At 46.1% G+C, this 22,819-nt stretch overlaps 1 protein-coding gene across 1 annotated transcript in view; it reads right to left on the bottom strand.

The window, feature by feature from the left end:
- The window catches only part of itga1 (integrin, alpha 1), a 253,566-nt gene that overhangs the window by 41,942 nt on the left and 188,805 nt on the right, over positions 1–22,819 (bottom strand). Inside the window, exons 18-21 of the mRNA XM_038790877.1 lie at positions 18,604–18,740; positions 17,112–17,222; positions 9,115–9,200; positions 5,033–5,168 (exon numbers count right to left, since the gene is read on the bottom strand). Coding sequence (XP_038646805.1) covers positions 5,033–5,168; positions 9,115–9,200; positions 17,112–17,222; positions 18,604–18,740 — 470 coding nt within the window. The remainder of the gene's footprint in view (positions 1–5,032; positions 5,169–9,114; positions 9,201–17,111; positions 17,223–18,603; positions 18,741–22,819) is intronic.

Below are 22,819 nucleotides of genomic sequence, written 5' to 3'. Positions count from 1 at the left end.
TCAGCAACGCCACGGGGTAGCGGCCTGGTTGGGTGACTTGTTTGACTTTCTTCAGCTGGAAAAGTTCAAATACGAGTTATGGGGTTCAATGGAGGCTTTCGAGGCAAGCTGCGGGATGTTCATGACCGTGTTTGAGGAGTTGTTCATCACAGGGGGCAGGAGATGAGGGGACAGGGGGGGGAAAAAGGGGGGAAAAATATATACAAACTGTATAGTTGTGTGTTGGGAAGTTTGTTTCCTGAATTGTTTATGCGTTGTAACTTTTAATATACGTTTGGAATAATGTACATTTAAAAGAAAAAGGAAAACGCCAGTTCCCCTGAGTGATTCGATCTCTGAAGAGTTATGTAAATAAACTATCTGATTCTCCCCTTTGAAACTGCCTCGACCTGTCAATCAAAAACATTCAGCAGGCAATTGTAAAATTGAAGGCAAACAATCCAGTTCAAAGCTTTCAGCCTTCTAGTCATACTAGAAGGTATACCCTTTATACTTTAAAGGGTAATGAAAATGATTGTGTGAAAACCACATCAAAGTTTTCCACCACTTTAAAGGGATAACTTTTGCCTTTGTCTCACATCCGTTTAAATTTGCTATTGTTACAGACTTTTCAAAGGTTTTAGGGGTACAGATGAAAACACAGACAGTGGCGTAGTGGAATTGTCACTGGACCAGTAATTCAGAAGTCCAGGATAATTGTCTGGGGTCCTGGGTTCAAATCCCACCATGGCAGATGGTGAAATTTGAATTCAATAAAAATCTGGAATTAAACGTTCAATGATGATTATGAAACCATTGCCGATTGTTGCAAAAACCTATTTGGTTCACGAATGTCCTATAGGGAAGGAAATCTGCCGTCCTTACCAGGTCTGGCCTACATGTGACTCCAGATCCACAGCAATGTGGTTGACTCTTAAATTTAAAAAAAAATCTTTTTATTGGCATTTTCAAGGTGATTCCTAAATAAATGCCTTCTGAAATGGCCTAGCAAACCACTCAGTTAAAGGGCAATTAGGGATGGGCAACTAATGCTGGCCCAGCCAGCGATGCTCACATTCCATGAACGAATAAAAATATCCTTTCACTTTATCATGAGGGATGTGTATTTCTGAGATACCGACTGACTATTTACTGGCTGCAGGTAGGGAGAGCAGCCAGACGAGCCCCATCCCAGGGAAGACCCAAGACTTGAGCCTCTCCAGTCCAGCACAAGTCCCCCTGACCCTATCTCCCATGAAGCACCCCTATTGGCACCCTGGCAGCAATTGTTGGGCTGATACTTACCACCTTGCCAACCCTCAGACTGCAAGCTACCAGGTCCACGTTCCTCAATACTTACATCAATTCACGCTAGCGGGACTCTCGGCTGGGGGTGCTGGAGCATCCCAGCTGGATAGGGACTGGTGTGTCCTGCCTGTCGATGAGTTGTGAAATAGCTTTAATGATCTATTTACACAGTCCTGCCAAGTCGGGGCGGGAAGCCCGGCTGGGACGTCAAGAAACCCTCTCTAGCTGGCAGGGCAGATACGGAGACTCGCGACGGACCTGTGCTCGGTGCGAGTCATGATTTTGGCCCCACGTGCTATTCTGCGGCCGATTGCGAATCCTGCTCCTAGCGGGCGGACGCAGAGGATTCCGGCCTTAGAAACAATTTTAATCCAAAGTGGTCTGATATTTAGGACAAAGTCATGAAAATCGTTATTGGCCCTTATTAGTTCAGTGTGTACATTTAGTCGCTGGTTTAAAAAAATGAATTAAAAATTCATCAGGGCAGCTTGTACAAATTATTCATCCCAATTTCATATTTGATCACTCAAGTAATTGAAAACTAATTTGTCATTTAGATTTTTGCAATTGTGGAATGCAAGCAGTATTGCCTCAATGTATTGTGAGTATGGATCTGAACATCAGGACATTACAAGCTCAATAATTTAAACTTAAGGCAGATTTGAAATTGTGGCTCATTACTCTCACCATCATTGCAAACACTGCAAAATGTGAAGACCGAGTTGAAAGAAAAATGGATTGTTGGAGTGAGAATGCAACGTAGCATTGCCAAACATGAGCCTTGAGACACTTTGCAGCATGCATCACATAACAAAGTCTTTGCTCTTTGCAGAGCAATCTATCCTTTTGAGGTTTCAGAGGAGTAGATTTCTTATTTTTACAAGTAGTATGGCAGATCCCTATGATTGTTCCAGGGTTTACCCTCATTCACAGCTAATTCCTACTTGTATTTCACCAGTTAAAAGAAGCTCACAGATTCAGAGGATGGATTACCAGCACTGAAGTTGTCATTTAAGGAAATAATCCATTCTGGGGCAAAAAATTTAGATCACTCCTCTACATTGCTGTTATCAATTTGTGTCATGGAGGAGCTCGCAGTCTTACAACAGCTAAGATGTTATAAATTGGGGGAAAGGAAAATTGCTCCATTTGGCACTCAGCAGTATCCGGTAAACTCTACTATGAGGTCACTGAAGGCCCCTCCACCATTCAGGCTCCCCTCCCCCTTTCAGGCCCGCCCTTCTTTTAAGGCCCACCCCCTTTCAGGACCCCTCTCTCCATGATCGCTCTTAATGCTCTGCCCTCTTCAGGCCCCCTTCATGCCCCCTTCCATTCTCCCCTTTCATGGCCACACTGCCTCTCCAAGCCCACCCCTTGGCAGTGCCCTCTGGCACCCAGGTAGTGCTCCCTGCCACCCTGGAGCTCTAATGGCCTCTGAACCCGCACGGTCATCACATCTGCTCTCCATTGATGGTGACCCGATGTGCTTCCAGCTGGCCTCACGCTGCGCCAGTGGGGATAGGGAAACTGGGAGACCGTGGATTGAAATGGGCTGGGCATATTTAAATAACATTTAAATATGCTAATCTGGTTAGTTCCCCGCCAGGTCGTGAACCAGATTGTGCTCAGTGCTGTGGGCCGGGAGGATCTGCTCTGTTCGGCATCCAATGCGAACCCCATTTCGGGGCTCTCCTTTTCCAAGAATAGCGGGAAGTGTGCCAGATACAACTCGGGCAGAGAATCGCCCCATACCTGTTTCACCCACTACAGATGCTGCCAGACCTGCTGAGGTTTCCTATTTTTATTTTATACTTATCACATACTGTTTCCTTTCCCCAAGGAAAAGCACTTTGCCTACCTTATCACTCTTCTAATGTCTGGCATGTATGTCCCTCCTGCAGCATTTCACAAGTTCACATTGCAACAAATCACTGAAAATGTTTTTGTTCAACTACAATAATAAGAACCTTCACTCAAAAGTGAGGTAGATTCGACATGTTTATTCACCCGTGAACATGAGATGGGTGCAGAATAGCCATTTGGGTTGGGTGTTACTGCATTGCTTCTGATCCATATTACCTCTTGCTTGCAGGATTGGGCATCTAAAGAAGCAAGTTGGTACGAGAGGAGGGACATACAGGTATAAACCTTTGAGTGTTTAAGGTGACTGCCTCCAAAATTCCTACATGACAAGAGTGACTACACTTCAGAAAGTACTTAACTGGCAGTAAAAGTGCTTTAGGAAATCTAGAGGTTACAAAAGGCACTACATGAATTGTGGTAGTCCCCACTAGTGGTATATTGTATGTATTATGCCACTGCCCGTACATTACAGGTACGATGGTAAATCCCTGCCTGCTGGCTCCGCCCAGCAGGCGGCGTATAAAAGTGTGTGCTCTCCTGCGCTGCAGCCATTCTGGTTCCAGCTACAGGAGGCACAACATCTTGTTCAATAAAGCCTCGATTGTTCCACCATTCTTGTCTCGTGGGCTTTTTACTTTCTTTTGGATAAAAGCAGAGTGATTTCTTCACCAGGTTGAAGGTCAATATCACTCTACCCAAATTATTTTACCCCCTCATGATTCACCATCACTCAGGTATGCAATCTCCTGCAACACAGTATCCTGCCATGTCTTACTGTGTAAGGAATACTTGAACTGGAATCATACAGCCAACATTCTAACATATCTCTACTGTTATTTCTGTTAGTGGTCAAAGAACTTACTGCAGAAACACAAAATAAGACTTTCTTTCTTCCAGGTCGTGGATCTAATTGGTCTGCATGGATCAAAGAAAGCATCTGGGACCTCTATTTGCATTAGTACAGACATAAAACTAATTTGTGAGACTGGTGTTCCCTTACTGTCATGGTCTCTTAAAGTCTGCTGTCACCATAAAGGGTGAGGGTTATAATGTAGACCTCAAAGGATCTTTTTCTACGCTAAGCAAGACTTAGAAGACTTCGAATCCCGACCCAAGGCTTGACTTGAACCTGGGTCCCTGGCACTGTGCCGCCCCTATTTGATACTGAGATATGATGAGGGTTCTGGTTGAACACAATTACATGAGGTTTATTACTAGTAATACCTATGTACAACTCTACACAGACCTTGATCTAGCTTGGGTCCTAAGAATTACAGAGGCTGATTACTTGACCATATGCTTGACTCATGAGGTACAGATGAAGTCTTACTGATACAGAACAAACACAGACAGTCGTGTACATCTCAAATATTCATTCATGGGATGTGGGCATCGCTGCCAGGGCCAGCATTTATTGCCCATCCCTAATTTCTCTTGAATTGAGTGGTTTTCTAAGCCATGTCAGAGGGCATTTAAGAGTCAACCACATTGCTGTAGGTCTGGAGTCAGATGTTAGCCAGACCACATAAGAATGGCAGATTTTCTTCCCTAAAGGATATTAGGAAGATTATCTTTGCGACAATCGATAATGGTTCCATGGTCATCATTCAACGACCAATTCCAGATTTTTATTGAATTCAAATTTCAACATCTGCCATGGTGGGATTTGAACTTAGGGTTCTGGATCACTAGTCCAGTGAGGGTACCACTACAACACTGCCTCCCCAGCCTCTGCAATGGGGATCACATGCAATGGTGAACATCTAACGTGGAGACTGTACCATTTATCCTCCAGTCTTACACACACTCACATCATTGTGCAGCTTGTTAAAGGTCAATGCCATTGTCTGTATTGGCATGCACACAACATCACAACACTTACCTCAACTTCAGCGAAATAGATATTTTCAGAAAAGATCACCACTATTCTTGAGTTGTAGGCATTTTCCTTTTGGTTTATTAATTTAATCGCCAGACTGAATTTCTTTTCATTGGGTTTGACGATGTGTGGATCCACGCTGTAATTTAAGATCAATATTTGACATCTTAAGATGGTGAAAAAATACTATTTTCCATTGAGAAACTGTTTCAGGAGAGCATTACTCTTTAAAAACATAGGGGGCGGAATTCTCCGCCAGGCCCGACCCTGGCACCCTATTCTCCCCCCGCCGGGGGGCTAGGAAGGCCGTGCCATGAATCTCGGCCGCCGGGCCTTGTCGCTGGCATCAAGGCCCGGCGCGTGGAGAATGACGCAGCCGACGCGACTAATGACGTCAGCCGCTGCCCCGCAAGATGTGGCAGCTTGATCTTGAGGGGCGGCGGAGGGGAAGGAGTGTGTTCCTTTGAGACGCCGGCCCAATGATCGGTGGGCACCGATCGCGGGCCAATCCACTCCCGAGCACGGTCGTTGTGCTTATTCCCTTCGCCGCCCCCCACAAGCAACAAAACAGCTGTCAGCGCCATGTTCACGCCGGCAGCGACCAGGTGTGGTTGCCGCCGGCGTGAAGCGGTCGGGAATGGCAGGCCGCTTGGCCCATCCGGGTCGGAGAATCACGGGTCGCCGCGAAAAACGGCGCCCCGCGATTCTCCGAGTGGCGTGTCGCAAAACACGACACGCCATTTTGGGGTGGGGGGGGTGGGAGAATCGCGGGGGGTGCCAGAGCGGCTCTCCCGCGATTCTCCCACCCGGCGTGGGAGCGGAGAATCGCGCCCAGAGGGCGCGATTCTTCCGCAACTGGCTGGCTGGCCCGGTGCCAAGAGCGGTGCGTACCACTAAGGCGTCAGGCCGACTGGAAGTTGCAGAATCCTCCGCACTTCCGGGGTCTAGGCCGGCGCCAGAGGGGTTGGCCATGCCAACCGGTGCCAAAGTGCCGGCGTGGGTTGGCGCATGCGCAGAACCGTCGGCGTGATTGCGTGCATGCGCAGAAGGTCGGCGTGTTCCTGCACATGCGCAGGGGGGTTCTTCTCTGCGCCGGCCATGGCGGAACTTTACATAGGCCGGCGCGGAAGGAAAGAGTGCCCCCATGGCACAGGCCCGCCCACAGATCTGTGGGCCCCGATCATGGGCCAGGTCTGATCCCCCCACGCACGGCCCCCCCCCACCCCTCCCCCCCTCCCGAGGACTCACCTAGCCGCCCTACAAGCCAGGTCTCACCATGAGGGACCATGTCTATTTCACGCCGGCAGGACTGGCTGAAAACAGGCGGCCGCCCGGCCCATCAGGGCCCGGAGAATTGCCAGGGGTCCGCTGCCAATGGCGCGGCGTGATCCCCACCCCCGACCAAAAACCAGCGCCGGAGAATTCGGCAGCCGGCGTCGGAGCGGCGGGGCGGGATTCACGCCGCCCACCGGCGATTCTCTGACCCGGCGGGGGCGCAGAGAATCCTGCCCAGAGGGTTAATTATCTTCAGTTCAGCTATGCAAGAAAACATGTGATTATGAGCATTAGAACGTAACACGAGTGCAGGCATAAGAAATAGAAACAGGGGTCGGCCATTCAGCCCCTCTAACCTGCTCTGCCATTTAATAAGATCATGACTCACTGTGGCCATAATTACACTTTTCTGCCTGTCCTTCCATATCTTGTCTCCCTTGAGAATCAAAAATCTGTCTAACTCAACCTTGAATATATTCAATGATCAGGCCTCCACTGCTTGCTTGGGGAAGAGAATTTCAAACAGCAACGACCATCTGAGAGAAGAAATTTGTCCTCTTCTCCGGTTTAAGTGAGAAACCTATATTTTGAAACTGCCGGGGCAATAATTCCAGGAGGCGCGCCGTTAAAGGACAAACTGGTTTATTTTAAACTGAGAATAAAGCCACTACTGCGGCACACAAAATAAAGGTCCCAGCTCAGAACTATCAGGAACTACCAGTCCAGGCCAGGCAGCTACGTTTAAAGATCCCACTAACAAGCCCCAGCTGGGTGGGCCTCCACCCGTTATCCACAGGAACCTGTATTCTACAGAGCCCATGAGGAGATCAAGCAGTGCGGGTTATCACAGCCACCGAGTTCCAGATTTGCCCATGGGAAGGAACATGTTCTCAGCATCTACCCTTTCAAGCCCACTCAGATTAATGTGATAAATTTGTTTGTTCTCACACTGATTGTTTTGGAGTAGTAACCACAGGAGAATATTGTTATCGGAGCGATGTTCTATGAAATAATTAGATGATGCTAAGCTTGAATTGTATAGGCCTGATGATCGCTGGAGGATGGAAAGACCAAAGGAGGTGAGGAGTGCCACAACTGTATTGGTATCAATTGGTATCAGTACTGGGACCTCAACTTTTTACAATTTATATAAATGACTTGGATGAAATGACTGAAGGTATGATTTCTAAATTTGCTGACGGCCCAAAGATAGGTAGGAAAGTCAATTGTGAAGCGGACGTAAGGGGGTCACAAATGGACACAGGTAGGTTAGGTGAGTGAACAAAAACCTGGCAATGGAGTATAATGTGGACAAATGTGAAATTGTCCATTTTAGCAGGAGGAATAAAAAAGAAGCTCATTATCTAAATGGTGAGAGATTGCAGATCTCTGGGGTACAGAGGGATTTGAGTTTCCAAGTGAATGAATCACAAAAGGCTAGTCTGCTTATACAGTAAATAATTAGGGAAGCTAATAGAATATTATTTAATGTGAGTGGAATTGATTACAAAATTGGAAGGTTATGCTTCATTTGTTCAAGGCATTGGTGAGACCACATCTGGAGTATTGTGTACAGCATTGGTCTCATTATTCAAAAAAATATGTAAATGCATTAGAAGTAGTTCAGAGAAGGTTTATCAGATTAATAACAGAAATGGGTGAATTTTATTTTGAGGAAAGGTTGGAGAGGTTAGGCTTGTGTCCACAAGAGTTTCAAAGAGTGACCTGATTGAAGCCCTTAAGATCCTGAGGGGTATTGACAGGGTGGATGTGGAGAGCATGTTTCAGCTTGTGGGAAAATCTAGAACAAGGGGCGCATGCGCAGGGGTGGGGGTCACTTTCGCCTCCGCCATGGTGAAGACCATGGCGAAGGCGGAAGGAAAAGAGTGCCCCCACGGCACAGGCCCTCACCCCCATTTACTCCCCAAGTCCCATCCATACCAACCAATGTCATCCTGTGCCCCACCCTCCCTCATGACGTCTCATACCCCTTATGTCAACCCATGCCCTTTTACCCCCCCACCCATGACCATTTATACCCCCTATGCTTATCGTATCCCAGGACCCCTTATGGCCCCTCTTCCACCTTAGTGCCAACTCATGCCCATACCCCCCCACCAGTTTTGACAGTTCCAATGATTTTTGACAGTTCTTTGGCAGTTTTGACAGTTATCTGACAGCTTGATAGATCTTTGATAGCTTTGACAGATCTAATGAGTTAATGCACTTTCTACACAAAATCATGGTTACTTTTAACAATTCCAAAGCATGCACTACCTATCCCAAAGGATGCCTTACCTATACCAAAGGTATCCCAGGACCATATCCAAATGAGTATCTTACCTCTGCAGATTGGTACTATCGCAATCCAAACTAATCTGGCAATTTTAGACTGGTCTAATAGGCAGACTATAGGTTCATACTCCTGGCCTACCAAAATCCCACTTTAGTGGAGGCAGCTAATGTCTTAAATGGTCAGCTGCCTCTTTAAACAACAGCCGCATGAACTTGGCCCTACTCAGTCCTGCCCTCATGAAAATAGGAAATGCCATTTTTGGAGGCAATACTTAGGATTTCCAGACTTGTCCATATTTTCACGAGGGTCTTGGTCATGTGAAAATCTAGGCCCTTGTTTAGATCTGTGAGAAACATAGATAAACTTTGGCTCCTATGAAATAATTAAAATAATTACATTTTATTTAATTATCTCATTAAATAATACAGAGGAGATGAAGAGTAATAAATATAACAATAAAAAATGAAATGCCAAGAGAATTAATGTTACTGTTTTATATTTGAATCCTTATTACCCGTTGTCCTTCAAGTCTGCCTGGGCACTAAGTGTCAGGTCATTGATGCACTCCTCATCTTCTCCACAATCCTTTGAGAAAGGTACCTGATGGAGCATATTTATAACAACAGGGTTAGAGGACATGTTAAAGGAATAGAAATTTGATTAGAAATTTGTTTCGTGAGGAAAATGCTCTTGTTCTGAGGTGTGAGAAGCTGCATAGACCTGTTACAGCAAAACAGCCGGTGACTGACAATACAATGTCTCATCACACATAAACTTTATCACAAACCAGAAACATTAAGCGTTTCGCAAAATAGTCCAATAATGACCAGGCACATACATGGCATAAAAGCAAAGCTGTACAGCTGTCCTTATTTAGAACTCCTGATCATAAAATAGAATAATAGTGGCGGGAATTTCCACCTTTTGTGAGGGCCACGAAGAATCCAGCACGAGTTGAAGGATAGAAAGAAATAACATTTATTTACAATAAAAAAAAATATATATATATACACACAACAGCAGCAGCAACTCCTTGCTGCTCATTCTCCTCTATCCAGTTCCAAACTGGCCAGCTTTATTTATGCAGGGAATCTGCTAATGATTTCTCCGCCCCCCCCCCCCCCCCCCCCTCATTGGGATTGCCAATAGTCCCCAGCCAGTGGTAAGCAGGCAGGTTGTAACACCACCCCAGTTATTTTTAGGGAGGGAGTTGAGACAGCAGAGGGGGGTGACACGAGTAGCAGACCAAAAACATTTATTATGCCGATGGGATTTCCCCGCTCAAATGTCCCTGCCCCCTGCCAACGATGCAACAAAGTCGGGATGCCTATTAACATTTGTTCGAATATGCATGTCAGGCATTTCTGCTTGGCTCTCCCCCATGTTGGACTATCCATTCACGTTGGCGTGAGCGCATGTTGATGTGAATCATGGCAGGTCCTACACAATGTGCACCTGCTGAACAGAGCCCGCCGGGCGTGCAAAGGTGAGTACAACCGTCAGGAGGGAGATAGCCTTGCCCGGGCAGCCTGCAGCACTCTGCAAGGGGAACTGCAAGGGGGCAGAGCTGGCGGGTTTCATGGGGGATGTGCCGAGGGTTCCATGCTGGTGATGGCGGTGGTGGTGGGGGGGTGGTTCTGTGTTGAGGGAGGTGTTCCTTGGTGGGGGATGCAGAGTTTCCTTTGGGGGGGTGCTTTCCATGGTGTGGCGGTGGTGCAGGTGGGGAAGGGCATTGATTTCCATCTTTATTTTTTATTTTGGAAAGCTCTTTCAAAAAAGGAGCCCCGGTCTTTTAAAAACCAAAGTTGCTGGCATGACATCATGGGACCCGCCTTTTGTTTTTTATTTGGCCAAGTGTCAAAACAAACGGTGGGAAAAGCTGGCAGCGCAGCAAGCGGGTTTAACTCCATTTTCCCCCCAAACTGACACTTTGCCGTAAAACTCCCCCCATAGAACCATTACAGCACAGAAGATACATGGAAACACTGCCACCTGCAAGTTCCCCTCTGAGCCACACACCATCCTGACTTGGAAATATATCGCCGTTCCTTCTTTTGCTGGGTCAAGATCCAGGAATTCCCTCCCTCACAGCACCATGGGTGTACCTACAGCACTTTGGACTGCAGCGGTTCAAGAAGGCAGCTCACCATCACCTTCTCAAGGGCAATTAGGGATGGGAAATAAATGCTGGTCTAGCCAGCGACTCCCACATCTTCTAAATTAATTTTAAAAAGGGCATGCAGACCATTGTGTCTGCGCTGTCTGTCCTAAGGAGCAATTAACAAGTTGCCACTCTCTCTCCCTCTCCCCGTATCCCAGCACATTCCTCCTTTTCAGATATTTAGAAAGTTTAGAAAATGTAGTTATTTTTATTACGTAGGAGGAGACCACTCTGCCCATCGTATCTATGCAAACCAAAAAGCAGCCAGCAAGTCTCATCCCATTTTCGAACACTTGGTCTGTAGCCCTGGAGCTTAGAGCTACATATCCAGAAACCTTTTAATTGATTGAGGGTTTCTGCCTCTACTAGACTTTCAGGCAATGAGTTCCAGTGGCCTACCACCCTCTGGGTGAAATAGTTTTATCTCATCTCTTCTCAAATCCTTCTACCAATCACTTTAATTCCTTAGCCCCGAGTCACAGGCCTCTCTGCTCAGGAAAATAGGTCCTTCCCATCCGCTCTGTCCAGGGTCCTCAGAATCTTGTCACCTCCATTAAGTCCTCCCTCAGTCTCCTCTGTTCCAAAGAGAACAACTCCAGCCTATTCAATCTTTACTCAAGAGCTGCAATTTACCAGTCCTGGCAACATCTCCTTTACCCTATCTGGTGCAATGACATGCTTTCTGTAATGAGGTGACCTGGAGTACACAGTACTCTCGAGTACACACTACTCTAGTTGTGGCCTTTCTCTAATTCCCGCATAACCTCTCTGCTCTTATATTCTATGCCTTAGCTAATAAATTAAAGGTTCCCATATGCCTTCTTAAGATAGCTCAGTGGTTAGCACTGTGGCTTCCCAGCGCCAAGGACCCGGGTTTGATTCTGGCTTGGGTGATTGTCTGTGCAGAGTCTGCATGTTCTCCCCCTGTGTGCGTGCTTTCCTCGGAGTGCTCCAGCTTCCTCCCACAAGTCTCGAAAGACGTGCTGTTAGGTAATTTGGACATTCTAAATTCTCCCTCAGTGTACCCGAACAGGAGCTGGAGTGTGGCGACTTGGGGATTTTCACAGTAACTTCATTGCAGTGTTAATGTAAGCCTACTTGTGACTCTAATAAAGATTATTATCTACCTGTCCTCCTACCTCCAGGGATCTATGAACTCACTCCAAGGTCCCTCACCTCCTCTGTACCTCTCATATGTGTTGTGTACTCTTTCGCCTTGGTTGGCCTCCCCAGATGTATCACCTCACACTTCTCCAGGTTGATTTCCATTTGCCACTTTTCTGCCCACCTGACAGCCCATTGATATCTTCCTGCAGTCCACAACTTCCCTCCTCACTTTCAAATGCTTGAATGGCTAATGTTTGCGTCATTTGCAAACTTCTTGATCACGTCCCCTACATTTGCACGCAAATAATTAATAAATGCCACAAAAAGCAGGGGACCTAGCACTAAGCTCTGCAGATCCTTACTGGAAACAGCCTTCCGCCCGCCATTATCCTTTTTCTCCTGCCATTGAGTCAATTTTGTATCCAGCTTGCTACATTCCCAGATACCATGGGCTTCTTAAAAAAAAACTAGTCTGCATGTAGGACCTTGTCAAAAACCTTGCTAAAATCCATATAGACCATATCAACTACACTATCCTCATCAATCCTCCCTGTTACCTCCTCACAATGTTCATTCAAGTTAGTCAGACATGATCTTCCCTGAAGAAGCCACTGCTGACTGTCCTTGATTTATGCATGCCTTTAAAGCAACAGTTTATCCTGTCTCTCAGAATTGATTAAAATCATTTTCCCACGACTGAGTAGTGGAGTTTTTGCCTGGTCCCTTACAGTAGCTGGGAAAGTTACAATCTGGCTGTAATCTATTTTTTAAAAAGGCTATATATCCAGAGAAAGGTCATAACCTTGGCTAGCTCTTTTCCTTCAGGAGGGTCTGATCGATTTTGCAGACCCAGTTACGTGTGTTTAGGATCTGGCTTTCACTACCTGAGGTTGAGAGAGATTAATTGGGGGATACTCCTAGAATAGTCGGATCAGGAGCTAGGATTGTAATACACTACACTACAACACTGACAAACCTATTGTCTGAAACTGTTCTGAAAAGAATATTATCGTGGGGCAGAAGACCAGTCATTTCTTTATTAAGTGATTTTATTTTAGTTATTCTTGCAATCCCTTTTTAATATTTTCTAAATTATAGGAGAAATATTTCCTCGAATCTCCTTATTCAGCTTGATGGAGATGACAGTGTAAAATTCTGTTTGAATTTTCCTCGGGAAATGTCATGCCTGATGGATGTTTGGCAAAAACAAAAGCAGACATCCAATTAATAATTTGACATGCAGTAAATGAATGGACCTAAATGAGAATTTACAATGGGTTGCTGTCATCTGTTCCACTGAAATAAGCTTGTAGGTTCAAGCTCTACTCCGGGACTTCAGTCTGATCTAGGCTGACAGCTCAGTTCAATTATGTGGAAGTGCTACATTTCCAGAGGTCCTGTCTTTCAGAAAGGATGCTAACACAAAAGCAGCCTACCCGTTTCAATTGGGTGCTAAAGATGCAATTGTCAGATTTGAAGAACAGCTTGGGAGACCTCCTCCTGTCAAATTTAAACAGTGTCACGGAAACATATTAACTGAAAGCCATTTGTGGGACCTTGCCACTCACAAATGCATGGCCACATTTGCCTGTGGAACAATCATGACTACATTTCACTAGGAGCTGGTTTGTGGAGCTTTAGAGGTTGTGAAGGTTGCCATAGAAACACAAGTTCTTCACGAATTGATGCGTGGAAAAGTTTGGCTTCAGCAGATATAACTTTCTGATATACGCTCCTGACAGACAAGGGGGGGGGCTCACAAGTAGGAAATTTCGCTTTATGTTTTGAGATGAATTCCAGAAACGAAGGTCTATTGACATCAGTAATAGACTTGCTCAATAAACAGTTCCATTGAACTAGCAAGGATTAGCATCCTTTATAGCTATAGATATGGATAGAGAAGCATTGTTAAGTACTAGGACTGTTTTACTAAGGTCTAATTTCATACAAAATAAAATCATAAAATTATACAGCATTGAAGGGGACAATTTTGCCCATAATGCCTGTGATGGAGATATTAATGTTACTACAAATTGAACGCCAGTTCTAATGATCCATTGCTGGTTGTCAAGCCCATTACAGACATGAAGATATTACAATTTTAAGGCAATGGGCATGATTTAACGGAAATGTTAGAGAATGACCTCGCTATTAAATGGGACTCTGCTTCATTTATTCCCAACACTTAGTCCCATTTCCTGCACTAATGAACTCTCCCCCCCCTCCCCCAAACACCTCAACTCACCTACAAGAAGGCACCCCGCCTCATAAGGGAAGGGCACTCCTGGGTTTGATAACCAGTGTGGGCAAAAGCTTCCCTGGCAACTTGACAGTACCACCTGGGAACCCTGGCAGTGCCAGGGTGGCAGCCGAGTGGCACTGACAGGGTTCCCAGGTGGTATCAGTGCCAGGGTACCAATATGCCCAGAGGCCAACCACCTGGGATCACCTGGGAGACATCCCAAGTGTCGTTCCGTTTGGTCCACTTTTGTGGAGACCAGCGCTAAACGGAACTCAGCTAGGGTCTCCAACACAAGAGAATGCGATCCCGGGTTCTGGGTAGATCCAGAATAGATATATTAAAGTGAGGCGAACTGCTCACTTGAATATGTAAATCAGGGCTCTGCCCATTGTGGATGAGATTTAGATTGCGACATCTTGCGGGATCCTTTAGATCTCGCGAGGTGTGACAACTGGGTAAACCTCATGACTGTCTTCTCGTGAGATTTACCAGCCGCGTCATGTCCTGAGTTGGGTGCGGGACAGCCGTTAGATCGCACCTTACATTTTAAAAAGTACACAAAGCTTTTAAGAGGGCTGGCAGCCAATCATGTGACTTTGGCAGTATTAGCTCCAGTCAGACATGAAACACAAGCAAATACCAAATTAAAATATGGACAATCGAGGCACTTGTGTAATTCACACCATCCTTTGCTTAAGGATGAACAGTCAACAGGAAGGACTATAATATCAGCTCACTTGTCTTCCTGCTTCACTCTGGATAATACAGACATTGCAATTCTGTGTGTGTTAGACGCATATAAAATTGATCTAATCAACTTTTCATTGCAGTGTTCTACTCATCCCAAACATAATTCCATTGGTTGCCTGAAAGTCTCACTGTGTGATAAGTCAGAACACAGGATGCTTACTGGCCTAACACCCCCTCTTATTTGGAAAAGAACATTGCACTTAACAAGTCACATAGGTTACAGATGCACCAGAGAAAGCATTCTATCGGGCTGCATCACAGATTGATATAGCAACTGCACAGCCCAAGACAGTAAGAAACACAGCCCATCCATTGTGAACTCGCCTCCCATCCATTGACCCCGAATACAGCTCCCGCTGCCTTGGAAAAGCGGGCAGAATAATCAAAGACCCCTCCCTCCCAGATTATTCTCTCTTCCAACCTCTTCCATCAGGCATAAGATACAAATGCCTGAGAACACACACAACAAATTCGGTAACAGCTTCTTCCCCGCTGTTACCAGACTCCCGGATGGCGGACTCATGCTGACCGGCGAAGGCCTTTCGGCCAGCCCCGACTCTGGTCGGCGGGGTGCCAAAGGCCGTTGGCACCAGTCGGCGGAGCGGGAGACACTCATGTGCGGGCCTAGCCCCTAAAGGTGCGGAGAATTCTGCACCTTTGAGGAGGCCCGACGCCGGAGTGGTTCTCGCTACTTCTGTACGCCGGGACCCCCCGCCCCGCCAGGTAGGGGAGAATCCCGGCCCATGTTTGTTACCGGCTTTTAAAAGTAACAGCGGAGGCTATTCTGACTCGGAAACACCATTGAATCAGTTGGAAGTCAACTATGCAGCAAAAAAAGTTATACCTTGAAAATGGCAGAAGGACACTGCTGCAAACCTCTTCCAACCTGAAAGTTCATCTGAGAGCTGACATCCAGGACATTTAATACAAGAGGGTTCACAGTTTACTGAGAATTCTCTGGATTATAAAACCAGTACTCCAGCTAGACCATAAATCCATACAAGAAACTATAGGCTGCGATGAAAGTGAATGAAATAATTACAAACTGTAATTGTACTGTTTTTTTTACTTCACCTGAATCTAATCTTTGTGTGAATGGTATTGTGTGTTTGGGGGACAGTGCACTTTAAACTTTGAGATCAAGTGTGTGATAATAAATAATCTTCTTTATTTCTAAATTCACAAAAGCTTGCTTCTGGAATCATTTGATTTGGGAAATCACTCAGCATAGGAAAACACACTCCCCTCATATAAAAACACAGGTCAGAGGCAATAATAAAATACCCAAATATGATATAGTGCATGTATATATATACTAGTATATAGAATAATCATTGAATTATTAAGAACAGAAGGTAATTAAGCCTGTCATATTATTATGGGCGACAGGGAGGCACAGTGCTTAGCACTACTGCCTCGCAGCTCCAGGACCCTGGTTCAATTCCCACCTCGGGTGACTGTCTTTATGGAGTTTGCACTTCCTCCCCGTATTTACGTGGGTTTGCTCCAGGTGCTCCGGTTTTCTCCTGCAGTCCAAAGATGTGCAGGTTAGATAGATTGCCCGTGCTAAATTGCCCCTCAGTGTCCAAAAAAGGTTAGGTGGGGGTACTGAGTTACAAGGATATAGATGAAGGCATGGGCTTAAGTAGGGTGCTCTATCCAAAGGCCGGTGCAGGTTCGATGGGCCAAATGGTCTCCTTCAGGGGCAGCACGGTGGCCTAGTGGTTAGCACAACCGCCTCACGACGCTGAGGTCCCAGGTTCGATCCCGGCTCTGGGTCACTGTCCGTGTGGAGTTTGCACATTCTCCCCGTGTCTGCGTGGGTTTCGCCCCCACAACCCAAAAATGTGCAGAGTAGGTGGATTGGCCACGCTAAAATTGCCCCTTAATTGGAAAAAATAATTGGGTAATCTAAATTTATAAAAAAAAAAAAAAAAAAAAAAAATGGTCTCCTTCAGCAATTTGATCTATATGATTCATAATAATTCATATTATAATATAAGTAATACAATCAGGTTTGAAAATCATCTATGAGTAATCCAATACATCAGTTTGTAGTGGACATGGAGATTTAGCTCAACCTTTCTGTGAGGTTGCAAGTGAAGATATTTCTACAATTGGTTCTTTTAGGCATTGCAGATGGAATATCGGGGCTCACAATTTGTTGATCAAATACTTTTGAATAATAACTTCTTGCAACTTTTCAAACAGCTTACAAATGGATTAAAGAAATTGTAGAATATTATATTACCAAAACTTTCTTTTCATTTGGTAAACTGGCATCTAGAACTGGTCCTTCCTTTGGATTTGACAGTGCAAACTTGACCAGAATCTCTACAGGGTTTAAAAAATCTGGAGCGTCCTGAAACAAAGAGAGAGCAACAAAACACAGTGACATTTGAGAAAAGGCAGTCACACACAGAGATCAGTGACATATAAAGAGGAGTCACAGTGTAACAATACACCAGCAAGTCATGTATATTAGGACCATACGACCATAAGACATAGGAGCAAAATTAGGCCGTTGGCCCATCGAGTCTGTTCAGCCATTCAATCATGGCTGATATTTCTCTTTACCTAATTCTCCTTCCTTCCTCTATAACCCCTGATCCCCTTATTAATCAAGAACCTACATATTTCAGTCTTAATGATACCCAGTGATTTTGCCTCCACAGCCTTCTGCGGCAAAGAGTTCCACAGATTCACCACCCTCTGACTGAAGAAATTCCTCCTCATCTCTGTTTTGAAGGATCGTCCCTTTAGTCTGAGATTGTGTCCTCTGCTTCTAGTTCTTCCTGCAAGTGGAAACATCCTCTCCACGTCCACTCTCCTATCCTGTCCAAGGCCTTCTGCCGCCCCCCCGCTTCATCAATACTACCTGCCCCACTACAGATCTTTGTATCATCTGCAAAGTTAGCAACAGTGTCTTCAGTTCCGTCTTCCAGATCATTAATGTATATTGTGAAAAGTTGTGGTCCCAGCACAGACCCCTGAGGCTTCCACTAGTCACCGGCTACCATCCTGAAAAAGACTCCTTTATCCCCACTCTCTGCCTTCTGCCAGTCAGCCAATCCTCGATCCATGCCAGGATCTTACCCTGAACACCATGGGCTCTTAACATATTTAACAGTCTCCTATGTGGCACCTTGTCAAAGGCTTTCTGTAAATCTAAATAAATCACGTCCACTGGTTATCCTTTATCTAATGTCCTTGTTACCTCTTCAAAGAACTCTGACAGATTTGTCAGACAGGGGTCAGGTGACATACCTGTTCCCAGGATGTTGTCCACTGAAACATCATTACAAGGCTGCAAGTCCCTGAGCGGGACCTTAATTGCACTAATTGATTGCCCATGGGAATGAGTCAAAGATCATCACAACGTAGCTCCAACTTATTGTTCTGGATCCCCACCTCCACGGAACCAGGACAGAACATCCCATTAACTTTGTTTCTCTCTCCACAGGTACTGTCAGAACTGTTAAGTGTTTCTGTCATTTTCAGTGATGAGCAACAAAACAGTTGTCAGAGTTTTACCTTTGACTGCCTGGAAACCTTAAGGACAATAATAATAGCTCAACCCCACCTCAATTGAAACATATTAATTCATTGCGACAAGGGGCATTGAACCTGAATCTGAGATCTTGCTGATGATTCTGGCTCAGTATTGAACTCAGGGGAGTACCTGTTGAGGCATCGGGGAAAATGTTTGCCAGGCCTGTAAAAGCAAAGGATAATTAACTTGCCAACATGTAGAAGACGTGTCCAGTGCAGCTATGGAAGGCCAAGGTGATATTTCCTTGGATTCTTCTTGCATCTGTTTCATTGAAGAGTCCTCTGGAAACAAGCCGTGTTGAGTCTATTGTTATGTTGTATTCAAGAACTAGAATAGAAAATAATATTAATTATATTTTGAGTCAGATCCTGAAATTGGGTGCATAGTTGATGCAAAGTCTCTGCCAATTTTTCATTTTCAACTGTTCATGCCTGTCAATTAATATAAATTTGAGAAGTTATCACAACACAAATGACAGGATGACAGGTCGAATACAAGTTGTTTTTAATGTTAGTAATTAGTTCAGATATTGGACTCGCATTTCTTCTTCCTTGTCTTCTTCTTGGACAGTTCTTCGGAGTCGAGGATGACTTTCTTCCACACTAAAGATGAATTCTCAGGCCATTGAGGAATCCAATGCATGATCGACAGTCTCCATAACAGGAGAGGTGGGTGGGTGAGGTGGCCTGGTTGCCTCGTGCCACTTTTGCAGTTAACAATTGGCTTCTTCTTGCTCTCAGCAATGATACTCGAGAGGTTCAGCTTCTTCACGGATGCTTTTCCTCCACTTCAGGCAGTCTTTGGCCAGGGATTCTTAGGTGTTGCACTTTCTCAAGGAGGCTTTTAAGGTTTCCTTGAAGTGTTTCCTCCACCCTCCTGGGACTCGCTTGCTGTGCAAAGCTCCGAGGAGAGTGCTTGTTTCGGGAGTCCAGTGTCTGGCCTAAGTATGATGTGGCCCGCCCACTGGAGCCGATTGAGCGGGTCAATGCTGGGGATGTTGGCCTGCGAGAGAATGCAGCCAATTGATTTGCAGCATCTTGCAGAAGCAACGCTGATGGTACTTCTTCAGGGTTTTGAGGTTCCTGCTGTACATAGTCCACACCTCTGAGCCATATAGGAGAGCATGCATCACTACTGCTCTGTAGATAGTTTGCGCAATCTAACTGAAATGCAACAGAGTCCCATGTCAAGCGTGTTTAACCGGGTACTATCAGGCACTCACAGCGCCAAGAAAGACCATGCTATTGAATGGGATTCTATTGCAAACTGGGGCCTCAGCAGGGAACACCCCACCGAGGCTGCACTTAGTCCTGTTTCCTGCACTGAGGAGCTCAGCTCGCCAGAACTCCTCAGTGCAGGAGGCGATCGGGATGCCATTTTAAAATGGCGCCCTAAGCTCTCGATTCCCACCACGACTCCGGGACCCCGCAAAGCCCCATGCACCTATAAAAGGATCCTTGGCTCCTCCCCTCCGCACCCATCTCACATGGGCGAGGCACCGCCAGGCCCAATCCCTGGTGTGGGCACAATCCAAGGCTGCAGCTTGGCATTGCCAGCCCTGACAACCTGGCAGTGCACTTGCCATCCTGACAGTGCCACCTTGGCAGAGCGCCAGGTTGGCAGTGCCAATGTGCCCAAGTTATACCAGCAGGGCCAGGGTGTCAACCTGCCCGAGGCCAACAGCCCAGGGGTCTCTGATTCCTCCTCCCCACAAGATGTCGTTCCACCTGGTCCCCGTTTGTGGGGACCAATACTAAACAGCACCCGCCTAAGGTCTACAAGGTGAAGGGGTTAGATACCAGGGCCTTGGTAGGTCTGGCGAGCTGCATATTACAGTGAGGCCAGTTACTCGCTCTAATATGCAGATTTGCCTCATACTGATCCTGCCACAATGGGTGGGATCCAGATTGCAACTTCTCACGAGATCCTGTCACATCTCGCGATGCGTGCCGTTGCCGGAGCTGGATAGATCGTGGAAGAGGCCTCTCCCGGCATTTATCGGCCAAGTCAGCACCCATTTTCCTGAACGGGAGCGCAATGTGGCCGATAGATCGTGTCCAATAAGTCTGGTGCCAGGTTGTCGAGGGTGGTTGGATCCAGGGTCAAACCAGGGTGGGGACTCGCGATTTTTGGGGTTGGGGTGGAGCTGGGAGTGCAGGAGGCGAAAGAGGCCGGTGTCCTGGCCTTTGCGTCCCTAGTAGCCCGTCGAAGGATTCTGTTACAATGGAAGGATGCAAGGCCCCCAAGCGTGGAGACCTGGATCAGTGACATGGCGGGATTTATAAAATTGGAAAAGGTCAAATTTGCCCTGAGAGGATCAATACAAGGGTTCTATAAATGATGGCAGCCTTTTCTGGACTTCCTGGCTCAGAGATAGGTAACTGGGTCAATAGCAGCAGCAACCTGGGGGGGGGGGGGGGGGGGGGGGGGCATTATTGTAGTGTTTATTCTGTAACTTTATAGTGTGTTAATTTGCGTTGTTGTTAAAATGCTGGGTTGTTCATGGGGATGGGGCGAATGTATATGATTGTTAATATTATTGTTATTTTCGGTATTTTACTAAGGTGCGTTATTGTTGTATAAAATCAAAATTTCTCAATAAAATTATTTTTAAAAAAAGTCTGGTGCCAGGTCTGAGGCCCTGGTCTTCAAACACTCTCTTCTTCAGGCAAAGGCTGTGCTGGCACAGTAAAGTTGGTGTTGAAACCCATTGCTAATGTTTGTGCTTGTTAACAATAGGTTTCCAAGGAATGGAAACTAGCATTCATACAGTAACTTCTTTCAGTATCATAATGCATGAGCTTATATTTTACACAATCTTTTCACCAAGAAAGAAAGGGTTTTCTTGGGTTGGTCATCTATCTGAAGTTAATTTGCCCAGTTTACTACTCACTGGAGCCCTTTGACAAAGTAAGTGGATGAAAGCTCCTTTCTTTTGTGAGCAGTAAGCTTCAACATGCTTATAAACTCATGAGTCATTCACAGAGAGTTGATAATTTATCTGTCCAAGGTAATCCAGACTGTTTATATCATCGATAGTCATCTCAGCATTTATCAACAAGAGATGGACTAAAATCTTGGAATTTTTCAACAACCAGTCAACATTTTAGTGCAGGAAGCTCGGAAATTGTTTGAACAAGTCATTTCAGTGATTTACCAGCTTTTCAGAATTTTCAAACATTTTCTAACTAATTCTATGTTGATCAAATTCTATGTTGATCAGCAGACAATTGGAATCCCAATGGCTGGAATTTTCTGCTGGCAGCACAGCCCTGCCTGCGTGTTTCCCGTCGGCATGGGTTAGCTTCAAAACGAAATCCCATTGACAAGCGCTGGGAAGAGAGAATTCCGCCACCAGCAAATAGTGCGCCACCGAGAAACAAGCGATCGAGGGGAGGTGAACGGAGAATTCTGCCCTTTGTGCGGGGCAGCACGGTAGCATTGTGGATAGCACAATTGCTTCACAGCTCCAGGGTCCCAGGTTCGATTCCGGCTTGGGTCACTGTCTGTGCGGAGTCTGCACATCCTCCCAGCGTGTGCGTGGGTTTCCTCCGGGTGCTCCGGTTTCCTCCCACAGCCTAAAGATGTGCAAGTTAGGTGGATTGGCCATGATAAATTGCCCTTAGTGTCCAAAATTGCCCTTAGTGTTGGGTGGGGTTACTGGGTTATGGGATAGGGTGGAGGTGTTGACCTTGGGTAGGGCGCTCTTTCCAAGAGCCGGTGCAGACTCGATGGGCCGAATGGCCTCCTTCTGCACTGTAAATTCTATGAAATAAATCCCTCATCAACAAATTTATTGATTAGATTTCTCAATATTTTAACAAATTTTAATGAAACTAAAAATATGCCATTATATTGATCAACATAGAATTAGTTGTTAAAATGGGAGAACTAGCCAACCATCTCATTAACGTCAGCTTTATTGGTACATGACCATGGGCACGATGGAGTGACCCCATTGCGCATGGCACGGATCGGAGTGCAACAGGTGAATCGCACGAGAGCCCCAAATTGGGCTCCACCCCAGGCGCCGGCCCAATCGCAAGTCACCTACTTGCTCCACCTGTCATAATATGGATTTGGCCTCGCTGGGTGAGACCCAGACCTGCATATTTAAATGAGCCGGGCACTGGATTCACCCGGCGTCTGGGACTCAACAGCCGTGCATGGAAGCCTCGTCAGGCCATCGGTTAGTATTGGTCCACACAAACGTGGGCCTGGCATAATGGCACCTCGAAGGGTCTCACAGGCCATTGGAGACCACCTGGTGGATGATGACTGGTGAAGATGTATCCTGGCATTACCCCAGTCACCTGGGCATCTTGGCACTGCTAGGATGCCAGGGGCACTGCCAGAGTGCCAGGGTGACACTGCCAGGGATCAGACCCGGCGGCCTTGCCAATTAG

The sequence above is a fragment of the Scyliorhinus canicula genome, chromosome 3, assembly GCF_902713615.1.
Source record: "Scyliorhinus canicula chromosome 3, sScyCan1.1, whole genome shotgun sequence".
Lineage (NCBI taxonomy): Eukaryota > Metazoa > Chordata > Chondrichthyes > Carcharhiniformes > Scyliorhinidae > Scyliorhinus > Scyliorhinus canicula.
Note: the sequence above shows the minus strand (reverse complement) of the source record. Positions and strands in the feature narration are given on the sequence as shown.